General features: G+C 43.4%; 1 protein-coding gene across 4 annotated transcripts; it reads left to right on the top strand.

Annotated features, from left to right (window-relative positions):
* The first annotated feature begins 15 nt into the window (after positions 1-15).
* EIF2D (eukaryotic translation initiation factor 2D) lies at positions 16-12009 on the top strand. Of its 4 annotated transcripts, XM_063356659.1 has the most exons (16): positions 16-385; positions 724-928; positions 1133-1323; positions 2025-2108; positions 4241-4331; positions 5020-5127; positions 5778-6067; positions 6259-6376; positions 6826-6871; positions 7556-7659; positions 8957-9115; positions 9798-9887; positions 9991-10086; positions 11218-11338; positions 11467-11641; positions 11747-12009. In XM_063356659.1, the coding sequence occupies exons 3-16, from the start codon at positions 1233-1235 to the stop codon at positions 11815-11817; spliced, it is 1644 nt and encodes a 547-aa protein (XP_063212729.1). In that variant the 5' UTR covers positions 16-385; positions 724-928; positions 1133-1232; the 3' UTR covers positions 11818-12009. The 4 variants fall into 4 exon arrangements, with proteins under 4 accessions (XP_063212729.1, XP_063212730.1, XP_063212728.1 ...); XM_063356660.1 differs by lacking the exon at positions 724-928 and having other exon boundaries at positions 16-350; XM_063356658.1 differs by lacking the exon at positions 724-928 and having other exon boundaries at positions 18-385.
* Positions 12010-13816: the final 1807 nt, after the last annotated feature.

The raw sequence follows: 13816 nt of genomic DNA, 5'->3' as shown, positions 1-13816 counted from the left end.
GGCTGATGGCCGGGCGGGCGCCCGCCTTACGCAGCGTTGATACATTTTTAAATCCGTACCCAAAACCTTTGAGTTTCATCTCCCCTCTCCGCCCCCCACCCCCAGCGGGTCTTCACCCGCCCCCTCACAGAACAAAGCGTTGGGGAAGAGCCTCCGTGAGGAGAGAACCCGCAGGGCCCTGGGGCGGGGGGAGCGGGCCGGGCCGGGCCGGGCGGGCTGAGGGAGGCGGTTTCCAGCCGGACGCTTTTGTACAGCGGGACGGCGCCATGGCGGCTGCCGCGGCCTGAGGGGAGGGAGCGCGGCGGCGGCGGCCGGGGCGCGGGCCCGCCATGTTCTCCAGGGCGTTCCGGGTGAGATCCAACACCGCCATCAAGGGGTCCGATCGGTGAGTGCCGGGCCGGGGAGCCCCGCCGCGCCGACGCGGGGAGCGGCCCAGTCCCGCCTGCGGCGCTGGGCCCGGCCCCTTCGCCCGGGAATCGCCGCCGTCCGGCGTCGGTCCCGATGCCCCGGCCCGGCAGCTCGGCCTCCACAGAGACACGGGCCGGGGGCAGGCAGGGAACTGCGGCCACTTTCACCTTTTATTTGTGATAAACACGAACGTTTTGAATACAAAATGCGCTGTTCGAATTAAACAAGACTTAAATGAATTGTTCCACCGAGGCCCAGCTGATCCTTCCTTATGCTCTCGGGTAGTGATGCTCACCTGACTTGCCCATCTTTCAGATACGCTTGCTGCCTCTGAAAGACCACACAAACCCCCCTTGTGCTGGTCACCATGTCTTAAAACATCAGTTAAACCTGGGGGGAGAGGGAAGTTTGGCTGCACCCCTGCTCCTGCCTGCAAGATCTGTAATGAAATCGCTGCAAAAGAGGGGCAAAGACAGCAACCGCAGGTATAAGCAGACTTTTAAGGAAGAATTTGAGCAGGGTAAGCATATTTGGCCTTTTCCCAGTATTCTTCTAGCGTGCAGCTTTCTCATTTGTGAATCCAGACACAAATGCTTGAAATTATCTGCTGTGAAAAAACAGCAATCTCATGAACAGCCAACAAAATAGTAACTACTGATCTAGGAATTATTTTGAGGGACGGTCTAGACAGCTTTGTAACACACTTGTGATTGTATCATTTCAGGAGGAAACTACGAACTGATGTTGCAGCAGCGTTTCCTAACCTTAGCGCTGAACAATTGACTGAGTTTATTCCAAACAAGGAAGAGCTTAATGTCATCAAAATGTACTCTCACAAAGGGGAGGCCGTCACTGTTTACATGAATAACAGGAACCCAATACTGTTTGAAATTGAGAAGGCTCTGTATCCAACAGGTATGGGGAGTGGACTAGAATAATCCTCCCTCGTTACTTACTGGGCACCGACCTTTCCCCAAAAGATTTCCTTGTGTTCATCTTAGGTACTTACCCTATCACTATTGTATCGCTACACTTCATAATCGTTAGTGTATTTATTCTACCAGCACCTCTGCGAAATCAGTGGCATTTCTGTATTCTTTCTGCAAAAAGGCAATTGAGGTGCTCAGAGGTTAAAAACCAGGAAACAAGTCTATTAAGTCATAGTTTGGCATCTTAGCCCCTTTTTTCTCTCTTGTGTCCACTGCAAGGTGTAATTCCCGGAAGCATGATGTCCACTTCCAGGCAGCCCTGCACTTAGACAATGAATTGCTCTGGTATTCTGTGCTTTTATTTTTCCCATACCTAGCAATTCTTCCTTGTTGGAGTAGCATTTTAGCTCAAAGTGTCCTTGACTTAAGGAAAATAATGCAAACATTTATCTGTATCCTTTATAATAATTCACAGGAGCTTGAATTAACTAGCAGTTTATTTTTCTCCATCACATCTACTAATTATTGTAGGATCATTCAGATTTCAGATTTCTTGATTACCAGAGTAACAGCAGAGTGTTTAGTTGTAGTTAGTGTTGTACTGCTTGGTCTTAAAGACGGGAAGAAGTAACAGCTATAGAAGTTTTTAATGATGCGTCTTTAAATTTCTGTTCTGTTTTGGGACAGTGTACACTCTGTGGGTCTACCCAGATCTTCTCCCTGCTTTTTCAACATGGCCCCCTGTGCTGCAGAAACTAGCAGGAGGAGCAGGTAAGAGGACTAGGACTTTGTCGCATTGTATTGCAAAAAGGAGTTGCCTTCAGGGCTTTTTTGATGTTACCTTTCTGATTGGCAAAGATGTACCTGAAACAGACACACACACACACAAACGTATAAAGAATAAGTACTCGCAAAATAATTCATGGTGATGTCATGAGAGGCTAAACAAACTGTAAAATTTTGTGAATGGAACAAAGTAGATTAAGCTGTTTAAATGCATTAACCTGTTCCATGTGGGAGTCTCAGATTTGGAAATACCTACTCAGAGTGGTCAGCAACTCTGAATTAGGACATAGAACTGCCTGTGTCATTTGTCTGTCTTTTTTGTAACTCCTTGAGCAGCCGAGTTTGTTTGCTGCCACCCTGCTTCCTGTCACTTCAGAGATGAACCAGCTTATCCTATGGATAAGAAGTGAGTTTATATTGGAATGTACAGTTGTAATCACTGTCAAGTAAACTGTGCAGGTGAGGCTGGATTCAAGTTCCTGGATTACTGGCTCTACCACCTAATTATGGATCAAGACTAACAAGAACGGAGTCTATTTTCTGGAACCTGCTTTGGATGTGGTTCAGACTCATGAGAATCTGGTCTTTATAAACTTTAACTTGCAGAACGGCTCAACCAGAAAAAGATTAAATTGCGGCCGCTGCAGCCTTAGTCTGTAAATGGAAGTGTACATGTAGGAAGAGGTGTCTTTTTGCCATTACACGGTATCTAAAGTAGAACTCAGGCCCTTCTGTTTACCTTATTTGCTTTTGGAAAATAAAGTGCTTGAATGTGTAGCTGCGATAGACATCCGATCAAGCCTTGCTGCTGACTTGCAGTGACCTAGTTTCTGGTGAAAAAAAAAGTCTTGCTAATGGTGGAAGGACTTTGATGAAAGAGGGCTGCGGGTCATTCATCTCCCATGGCAACTAGGCTACCTCTGGGTAGGATCCAAAGATAAGAAGCTGGCCACGGAGACAATGGCCAACAAAGGCAGAGAGGAGAGGTAGAACCACATCTCAGAAAGAGGAGGAAAGGCGTGAGACTATCCAGATATGGAGGGAGGGAGCAGATTTAGGGAGCATTCAGTTACAAAGAGGAGAAGCAAGGTAGTGCTATTTGTCATATCTGTTCTGTCAAGTATCTACTCTCTGCCCTGGTTATTTACATAATATACACGTGCTACTTACCTTGTCACATTAAGGTCTTTATGTGATTTCTGTCCTCAGAGATGTGGAGCCTTGGCTGCAATTGCAGAGTTCATTCTAGATTTGCTGAAAGTAGTTGTGACAGTGGAGGGGAGGAAAAATATTGTTGGCTTCTTCAGCATACACGTTAAATCTATGATGCTGAGAAAAAAAAGAGAGATGCCTTCAAAACGAAACCGTGGAACACAGGTCAGTCCATGAGACTGCAAGCTTTAGACAGTTACAGCTGCGATGAGGGCGAGCAGATGCTCTTTACATAATTTGGTGGTGACGTACGTGGCGTGGAAAACTGTTCTTTACTCACATGCCAGTCTATTCACCCCAGGTATGGAAAGCAGAAGGAAGCACGCAACAAGGTCTATTCTTTCTGTGCAGACAGCAAGGAGCTGGTTAAGGCTGCTTCCTCGTGCTGAGGAGAGTTCACAGCCCAGTGCAGCTATTGTGCCAGATCAGCAGGGTTGGGTCAGCAGTGGCGCATTTTAGGCAATTCTGTCTTCAGCCAGAGAGCTGCTGGTGTAACCTGCCTTTGGGACAGGGAAGAGTAAAATGGGTTTTCCAGGCACATCTCCTCATTCCTTTCTCTTTCATTGTCATTAATGAAGAGTGATGCTCTATAGGCTGGGAGCTCATACCTTTTTGTTAAAAACAGTTCTCCCTTCGGGCCTGACAGGGCAAGGGACTGAGCACGCTTAGCTCTCCTGCAGTTTTTTGGGATGTGCCCAGCACCCTTGTGAATTGGACCCCTTACTCCACAGGGTGGTAGCAATAAGTGCTGCCTTACTAGGAGGAACAAAGAATCATGTTTTCTCTGGCACGTCTCAGCTATTAGCAGGCTTGTATTTTTGCTGAGTAACAGGAGGGATGGGGGTGGAGGTGCTAGTGGCTGAGTCTTTCATTGACAAATGGATGCGCTTTATTCTTGTCTCCAGATCTGATGCTGCCAGGAGTTGTAGTGCCATCTTCTGGCTTTCCCCAAGTAGAGCGGGGCACGCTCTGTGCTGTCACCCTTTTGGGAAACAGGTACGGAGGATACTTTATTCATATCCTTTTTTAGGAACTAAAAATGAAAGGAAGCTATTTTTTACAGGAAGACTCAGTGGGGTTTGAGGAGATAAAAGCAGAATTGTTCTCGTGCATTTATTGCACTGTGGATCTAACCAATGGAAAATACAGCAGAAAAAATATCCACTTAAGTTTCTGGGTTAGGATATGTTTGAGCTCGGGTGGACAGCTCTGCAAATTAGTTCTTTTGGACCTGTGGGTCCAAAGTGGTACATTTGGTGGTAGATTTGTTTTGAAACAGAGTAATTTTTTTAATAAAAGATAGTATTCTACACAGTTGTCTTTTTGTCTATGAGGAAATTCAGAATGAGGGAGCAGTGCTGAAGCTGTTGTTTTTTCCCCCACTGCTAGTCTCTTTGGGCAATGCATACGCTTCTTGTACTTTATTAGAGCAAAGAATGCGTCGCTGCACAACCTTCACTTCAGTATCACAGCTGAACATATCCTTGGGATTCTTTGGAAGACTTTACATACCAGAAAGATGGGACAAAACCAGAAAATACCTAGATGATTTTTAAAAGGCAGGTTGTAGAGAACAAGGACATTGTAAAAGAAATTCAGTATATCACAGTGGCACAGTCTGTCTTTGTCCAAGTAGCACAGAGTGTTTGTGCTGTCCTGCTGTAATACTCCCTCCTTTTCCCAGAGCTCCAGTAGCAGTTGCAGTTGCCACTATGTCCACTGCGGAGATGCTGGCTGCTGGAATGAAGGGGAAGGGCTTTGCTGTGTTGCATACGTACCTGGATCACCTCTGGTGGGTATATTGCCAGGCATTTGGTAAAATGTGTAACAACTCTCATGCATTTACTAAAATCAAAATCTGTGCCCCAGTAAGGTTGATCTGTCAGTTCAACATACTGAATTATTTGGTTACAGTTTAGATATGACCATTATTAAGGTTTCATCTATGTGTTTTTGATGACTACGCTTTTCTGACAGAAGCAGGTGTCTGTCCTGACACCTATCCGTTATATACGTATTGGAAATAGATATGTAAGATTATTCACTTGATTCAGTTCCTTCAACCTGAGTGCAATTATTATAAAAAGGAAACTAGAACATCCCTGTTACTCTGATTTTAGAAAATCTTATTGTTCTGTAAAAAGTGAACTTTGAATCATTTTTGCTTAAAAACTGGTCACAGGTCAATTGCGCGAGTCTGAGCCAAATCAATGATTTGCTTTGCATATGGATTCAATTAGTCTGCTGAGTTTTGAATTAAGATTCATGGGGGGAACATAGAGTTTATGGAGGAATTGTTAAATAAATTTTATAGTTTTGAGAACACGGAAGAAGATCCACGCAACTTCCAGTGCCTTTTATCAGGGTGACATTTGTTCATTGTCCTATGGGCTTCAAAGCAGTAAACAGGAAGCTACGTTACACTTTTTCTTCCTTTTATAGGGAATATGGTGACAAATCTTATCCTCCTACCTTAGCTCCCTTGGTATCAAATACTGCTGAAAAGGAGAGTGCTGAAGATGAGGAAGAGACGGAGGGGAAACAGCCTGTCATCAGCTTCTCCACTGACCCATTGCAGCATGTGGACATTGGTGATTTGAGCCTGAAGGAGCGAGACACTTGTGCAATAGTGATGGAAAAGGAGGAACTGCATGAGAACAGAGCTGCAGAAACAGATGAAGATGCCAACGCAGAGGTTCAGCGGGAAGCTGAAGACAGTAGGACTCCACAAGGTATCTTTGCATACAAATGAAACCAAACTATGCCCCTTTGGTTTGCTGAAGCCCATACCCAGGATCTCAATTACTGTGCATTCCAGGCAGTTCTGTCTGGTCTGGAATGGAGGGACTTTTGTGGACTGTCTGGAAGGACAGTCTGAAAGAACAGACTACTCACGGCTTACTTGTCCTTTTTTTCCCTGCAGAGCAAATGGATGCATTATTTAATCAGTGCTTTTTTCATGCCTTAAAATGCAAAGTAAAGAAGTCAGATCTCCCTCTGCTCACCAGCACATTTCTACGCAGCCATATGTTTTCATGCTGGTATGTGGTAAGAAGATTGTCTTTGGATTTGCATGCTGGGTTTTTGGCTTTAAAGCTGTGGAGATCGAGTGTGATATTTAAGATGAAAGTTTTGACACAAAGGTAAAATTTAGTCCTTATCTAAGGCTATCTAAGACTATGCTCACTTCTTACTTCAAATACTTTGATGTAAGGATTGTGCAGACCAGGATACGCGCTGGGTAGCTAACTTAAATCGGCTGGCATTTGTTCCCAGACTGCTTAGTCACTTAAATGGCTGTTTGCCTACCCACAGGAACGTCAGCGCTAGTTTCACTCATCATGTTCTATTTGTTAGCTTGTTTGAAGTAATTCTTTCTCTGTGTGATTTGTATTTTTGCTGTTAAGAAACTTCTAGCGTAAGTAGCAAGATTTAAGAAGAAATGAAGGGTGACTTATAACTAAAGAACTTTTAAAAAATCCATTTATAGCCCTGCTGGCCAACAACTGGACATAAAGAAATCAAGCTATAAGAAGGTGAGATTTTTCTGTTGGTTTTTTGCATTAATTTAAATAAGATATGGAAAGAGAGAAAAAATTTGAAGTAAGAATTGTTCAAGTGTTAGTAAAACGGACAGACAAAAAAAATCCTAGAAGCTGTTCTTAAAAGCCAAGTTCTGTTTCTCAGCTCTCTGCTCCTGCGGGATCCAAGGAGAAGAGTAATTGTCCTGAAAGCAGGAGCATTGATCTGCTTTGAATGCAGCTAGTGCTATCTGCCACTGTATACTGCGATAGCTATTAAAGGGTTCTCGTCTTGTTGGACAGTGCAATTACTTGCAGGAGGACACTCCTGTTCTAAAGCTGTTAATGAACACAAATGAAGAGGAAGGAGATGATATTGTCCCTCTTGTGTAGATGACAAGCAAAGACAAAGTGCACTGGCAAAGATCGCACAGTAGTCCATGCGAGATGTACTGTGATTTGGCTAAGAATGTCTCAGAGCAAAGAGATGGCAGACCTGCAAAAGGAACCTGCTTTTACTCTGTTTTAGAGCCAGACAGAGGCACCTACTGCTCCTTAACAATTGCTGTGCTTAAAGAAGCAAAGACGTGAGGTGTGTGTAGTTATTCTGATTTAGCAAGTAACTTTAGAGCAGTCAGAAACGCATGAACAGGAATTTTAAAATCTTGACTCCACATTTCTGATTGTTGCTTCCTTCAGTTCTCTAAATTCCTGCAATGTATGCAGCAGCAGAAGATCTTACACGTGAAGGAGCTGAGCAAAGGTGTGGAGAGCATTGTGGAAGTGGACTGGAAACATCCAGAGTATGTAGAATATCGTAGTCTTTAATAGAATCGGTAGTCTCTGAAAGCTGGAATCTGCTACTTTCAGCTCTATTACCTATACTCTGCTTGACTTCTTGTTCTGAACAGCTGTAGCAGCCCTATTTTCCTAATCTTAATATGCTATGGAGAGGTTTTATACCCCAATTAATTGCAATTTTTTGCAGTGTTACAATTAAAAATTTCTGGCTTCCAGTTCGGCTGCTAATAAAAGTCTTAGAGCATCGAGCCTGTTAGCTGTCACTAAAAAGCACATTGCTTTGACAGCGTCTTGATAGTTTGTGTGAGTTTCTTGGTTGTTGCTGGGGGAAGGGAGGCAAGAAGGTTTGAAACCCATCAGGCAGTTTTCTATCCATTTAACAGTGACTGTTTTATGCCCTTCCAGTTTAAGCGGGTCTCCCCCTCCCCCTTCGATCGGCGTGCTGGGCCAGTTCGTTGTTCAGCTTTGAAGTGAACTTACCTGTCTAAACAATAATTCCAGTAAAAAGATGACACTGCTGCTAAATAAATGCTCGTGAACCTACAGTCTCAGAATGTCATAAAGGATGAAATCAAGCACTTTGCAAAATTGGAAGCCAAAGTTATAATCTCAAAAAATGAAAAAAAAATATTGCTGTGTTTTCCCTTACACATATTGATTTGCACAAATACCCTTACCCTTTCAGTTACTTATTACCAGATTCCGCTATTGGTGTTTCTATTATCTTTCTAATGAGTAATATTTACCTCACATCAAGAACATCCTACTTGTTCCTTCTGCATATTGGCACGTTAGCTCTCTTGGAATTTCCCAGCGGGCCTGAGGCTTCCTGGTGTATAACGTCTCCTTGGCAACTAATGGAGTGGAGAATATTTCAGTAGATATATCTTCTCTTCTGCGTTTGGAAAGAACCAGAATTACTTTGACTTTCTGCATTAACTTTTCTCTCATTATGCTTGGCCTTATCATCATGAGACAGACATACTCCAGCTCGGTTTGTCAGTTCTCTTACCGTCAAGCATAGAGTGCGCAGCTGTGGTCAATGAAATGAGACTCCAGCTCCTGCACTGATCCCAGTTCTTACCCCTCTCTTCCAGACTGTTCTTTCATCAGTGACCACTAAAGAATCCTTTCAGCAGACACAGCCCCCACTGCAATGGAATGCATCTGGGGGAACTGACATGTTATACAACAGACCAGAAAGCTTTTTGCATGACTCTGCTAGATTTTAGTTTCCCAGTGAAATGGAAGTGATAAATTTCAATCCCTTTCACTCACACCAAATAATTCTGATTTCAGCATTAGAGCATTTGCAGTACCTGAAGGATTTTCTTCAGCCTCAGCTGCCCAAGACAGCAAGAATGAAGACAGAGGACAAGTGTACCATGCTCCCGAAATTATTCCGCTTTATGGGGTCTCAGCAAAAATGGTCCCACTCTTTCAGGAGTCTGGACACAGGTAAGCATGAGGAAAGTACAACAAAGCCGTTGTTACGTGAAGAAAGAGAGTAGAGTAACAAACCTATGCTGCTACCATTTTGTTAGCCCTCATGGGGAGGGCCCTGCGGTGCTGTCAGGAAAGGTGCTGGGCATCAAGAATATATTCATTGCTTCACAAAGGGAAGAAAGATAAGAGACTGTGACAACTGCGTTCAGCAAGTACTCACATCACTTCTCCCACAGCTAAGGAGGTGATAGCTCAAGTGTCAAAATTGGTACGTTTTACTTGGATTGTCTTAATTTGCCATTGGATAAGGCATATTCTGCCCACCCACAGCATGGTTTACTGAAAAGAGGACACCCAGGTAATTTAAAGAGCTCCCTTGCCTCCTGTAGTTTAGCTAGCACTCAGTGGCAGCCTTTCTTCCGCTGGGCACTTTTGTACAAGTTATCCACAGTCCCCTGAAGTTGGGGTGCCATTTGGGTCATCCTCCAAAATTAGCCCCTGTGATTACCCTGTGATTACTGCTGTGAGCCTTTTATCTGGTATACAGCAGCTGAGGTGTAACAAGAAGGTTCATTTCAGTATTGAGCTGTTGCTACCAAATGTACTCAGAGTAGTTGCTGTCTTCTCTCTTAGTGACAGAACCTGACACCTAGCTACTTAAAGTAATAAGTTAAAAAGTTTTCTTTCTCTTTAGAAAAGGCAGCATCCTCTCAAGCAGTGAGGTGAGAAACATCATCATCAACTATGTGAAGACTAATGAGTTAGTTGATGAAACAAACAAAAAGTGAGTAGACATGGAAGTTGTCCTACCCTGCTTACACAGGGGATGCTGAAGTCAGAGGAAACCAGGAACTTCTTTGCTTCTAATGTGTGTTTTTGTTTTGTAGCTTTGTAAAGGTGAATGCCATTCTGTGCGACTGCCTGTTAGATAAATCGGAACAAGATGAAATCTCGAACCTTAAATGGGATGACCTCTTGAGCAGGTGACTGTTTTCCCAGTGAAGTGTTTCAGTATTACGTAGATTTATTGCATGCAACTCAAAGCCACGTGTTATTGGAGCTGCCCAAGTTGTAACTTCCTACTGGTAATGCAACAAAATCACACAGAATCACAGAATGGTTCATGTTGGAAGGGAGCTTAAAGATCATCTAATTCCACCCCCCTGCCCTGGGCAGGGACACCTCCCACCAGCCCAGGCTGCTCAAAGCCTCACCCCACCTGGCCTTGAACCCCTGCAGGGATGGGGCATCGACAGCTTCCCTGGGCAACTGTTCCAGCGCCTCACCACTCTTACTGTAAAGAATTTCAAAACAAAAACCATCCAGAGACCTTCACTTGCAGAATCTCTCATTCTTCACCATTTAACAAGCACCTAGCATTAACTGTTGTGGTTGTGGGGTTTTTGTTTACCTGCTAACCTCTTATCAGGGAAAGCATCCTAAACAAACAGTGCCTCGTTCTGTGTATAATCTATACGTACATATTTATAAACCCATCCTTTGCAACAGATAGCTGAACACGCCCTTTTTAGGCAATGGCAATAGAACTTCTGCATTTATAACCCAAACCCACCTTTTAGATCCAACAGTCCTGATTATCTGACCAAAGCCCTTGTTTCCATAGACTGACAAACTTTGCCTAAATGTCCCCACTGTCTTACTTGCCTTGAGCTTCTTAATCACACACCTCCAGCAGCTTCTTTTATTTCTGAAGCCAAGTTTGCTCGTGGGACAGTAACACAGTTTATGCTGAATTCCAAACAAGTTGCTTTACAATCTGTGAACAATACAACTGAACAATAGCTTAAAATTAAAGAAGGTTTTCCTCTACAAGAACCAATTTATAAAATTTTACCAGTAACAATCTAAGCTATAATTTTTGCGAGGCAGTAGACGACCTTTCTTTTTATTCAGGCTCGCTCTTTAAATAACAGCTAGGATGCTAATCTTTGCCTGAGCTCGTCATACATTCTCTTCTTAAGATACAAGTTCTCACACACAGAATCTTGGCTTTCGTGTAGTCTCAAAAACCTGAGAGGCTGCAGTGGAAAAGCACAGCTAACATCAGCCTTGCTGTACTGTAGAGACTAATTGGATGTATCAACTTCGCTCAGGTGCCTTGAGCGACTGCAGCCCTTACACCAGGTGACATTTTTTGGACAAGAGCCTATTGTGAGGAAAGGAAACATTGAGCCCATCGACATAACCATAGCACAGAGATCATCAAATAAGAAGGTAAAAAGAGAACTAAAATTACGGGGCTTGAGTAGAAGCCCAGATTCTGAGAGCAGCTTTGGCAGCTCATTTTTCTGGGGTGGAGTACCTACAGCAGTGATGTTTGCAATAATTCTTAAAACCTGTAGGTGACAATTATCAAGAACCTTGAGCTGTATGGTCTAGACCCACAGTGCGTGGCCAACATTCTGCAACAAAAAGTACAAGCCAGTGCCACCATCACCCCCGTACCAGGAACAAAAGACAGAGTTCAGGTCCAGATCCAAGGCAACCAAATCCATCATCTGGCCAAGATGCTGCTAGGTAAGTCCGTTCTGGAACTGGGCCGGGACTGGTTATAGCAAGACACAGATTTTAATTCTTGAGCTCTGAATATTTACCTGAAGCGAACTCTTGGTTATGTTGCAGAAGAATACCAGCTACCTCGGAAATACATTCAAGGCCTCGAGAAGGCTCCAAAGCTTGGCCGGAAGAAATAAGAGAAAAAATCAACTGTAAGAATTACTCAGATGTCATTATTTATAGAAGCGTTCCGCCAACAAATCAAGGATAATGTACAGGCCCCATTCATTCAAAAATGGGTCCTGGATGTTTACAAGGTCTAGGATCCACCCAAATAATAGTACTGCTCCAGCTGTTCATTTTTCATAAAATTAAAAATCTGAATAAAACCCCTAGCATTACCCTTTTCTATGTATTTTCTAGAAGTTCCTATGGTGCACTGGTGTCGCGGCTACAGTGGCTTTTGCCTAGGTTAACTGTCTTGCTTTGCATCTTTTAGCAAAGGCACGGCGCTAGGAGCTCCACCGAAACGTAAGCAAAGTACATTCCAAGGCGTTGTCCTGGAACAGTCCGGTGTGCGGTGCCATAGATTGTGTATGTCACAAGTAAAACCCATTTGGTTTTAGATTTTATCCTTTTAAACATTTCCAGGAATTAATATCAGACATTTCAGCACTGAGAATGAGCTCTGTTAGCTGGATTTTTATGGTTTATGTGATTTTTATCTATATATAAAAATACATTCCAATGTATGACATTCACTGTAATTAATCACAGGTAGACATGGGTAGCAGTTCTGTCAAATCCAGCTAAAATATTAAGAGAAGATTAATGGACCGCTTGGCTCAGGTTCCGTGGGGGTAGGTGTTCTGTACCTCTTTAGCTGAAGCTTCAACACTTTACAATAAGGTTAAGCAATTTAAATTCACTTCCAGGAAGGATCCCTGTTATCTTCCCTTTAGACTTAATACATGGAAGTTCCACAGGAGGGCGCCAGAAAAAGAAGTTAAAGAGCTTTCTTCAATTACGGACAGTTTTATTATCGTTGTCTTGTACACTGTCTGCATATGAACAAATAGTTTCAGAACCTTCAAAAAAGCAGGAAGTGAGACATTTTTTAAAAATGCCATAGATTTACTAGGGAGTAGTAAAAATAAATTACAGCATTGCAAAAATGCATTTCACTTTGCCATAGAAGCTTTGCTATTCCATTCTATACACATTATTTTACATGTTTTACAATAGACAGGAAAAATAAATTCACACGACCTAGGCAAGACAATATACTAACCAAAGGCACTGCCAACAGTATTTTGCGCTTAAGGAAGGGGCCAATTCTTCTACTCTAGACACAGCTCAACTGACCGTTGAGGATTTGAGTTTCAAGATCTACCAATTCTTCAACTGCCCCGTATTTTGAAAAACCAAAAAGAAACAGCCCTCCCCTTTGCAGGAGGTTTTTCAGCAGCATTCACGGTTAATTGCATAAGAAGCCATGCCTTCTACAAAATGTCAAAGACATGCTGGGTTCCGGGGGCGGGGAGAGGGTGACGGTCACCAAGACTCTAGTAGAAAACAACAACAACAAAAAAAGAAATCTTTACAGCTTTTAGCCAGCAAGGTAAGGGATTTAAAATCAAGCGTCTGGAGCTTACATCTCGGAACCAACGGCAGTTTTTACAGTGTTCTTCCCCTTGACTGAACAGAAGTATTTATTTATACAGCACTAGATAAACGTTACTTAAATTACTTCACAAGTGCACGGTGAAGTAATAAGTATTCTTGTAAGTGGACAAACGGCCCCAGAGCATGAAAATTGCTGCTGTATTTGGGCTGCTGCCGTGTTGTTAAAGGTCATCTGGGTGTAGAGTACAGTACGGCTGGAGGCCCCTCCCGCCAGCAAACCCTTCACCGACCGAAACAGGAGCTGCAACGCAGCTTGCAGAAAGCGGCACTGACACAAACCCAGGGGTTTTAAGCGATGCAGTTGCTCTCTTACGGTTTATAAACAACCACACTCAAGTATAAATCTGGACAAAAAATGAAAATCCCAAGCAGTCACCTTCCGGAAAGAAACAAACCAGTTCCTCGTCCCTCTGGACGAAAGCAGCCTCATCACAACAGTACCTCGTGGGGACAGGACTGAGAAGGCCTCTCGACAAAAGCCCCTTCCAATTGCCGTCTTAGCCCAAATGC

This window comes from Chroicocephalus ridibundus, chromosome 20 (assembly GCF_963924245.1).
Source record: "Chroicocephalus ridibundus chromosome 20, bChrRid1.1, whole genome shotgun sequence".
NCBI lineage: Eukaryota > Metazoa > Chordata > Aves > Charadriiformes > Laridae > Chroicocephalus > Chroicocephalus ridibundus.
The sequence above is the reverse complement of the archived record's forward strand: the minus strand, read 5'-3'. Positions and strand labels throughout refer to the sequence as shown.

Excerpts from the sequence above, each read along its gene's own strand:
- EIF2D (XM_063356658.1), top strand. The coding sequence starts at position 330 with ATGTTCTCCAGGGCGTTCCGGGTGAGATCCAACACCGCCATCAAGGGG. Across the intron at positions 9,888-9,990 it reads GTTGATGAAACAAACAAAAA|CTTTGTAAAGGTGAATGCCA; the intron begins GTGAGTAGACAT and ends TTTGTTTTGTAG. Across the intron at positions 11,642-11,746 it reads TCTGGCCAAGATGCTGCTAG|AAGAATACCAGCTACCTCGG; the intron begins GTAAGTCCGTTC and ends GTTATGTTGCAG.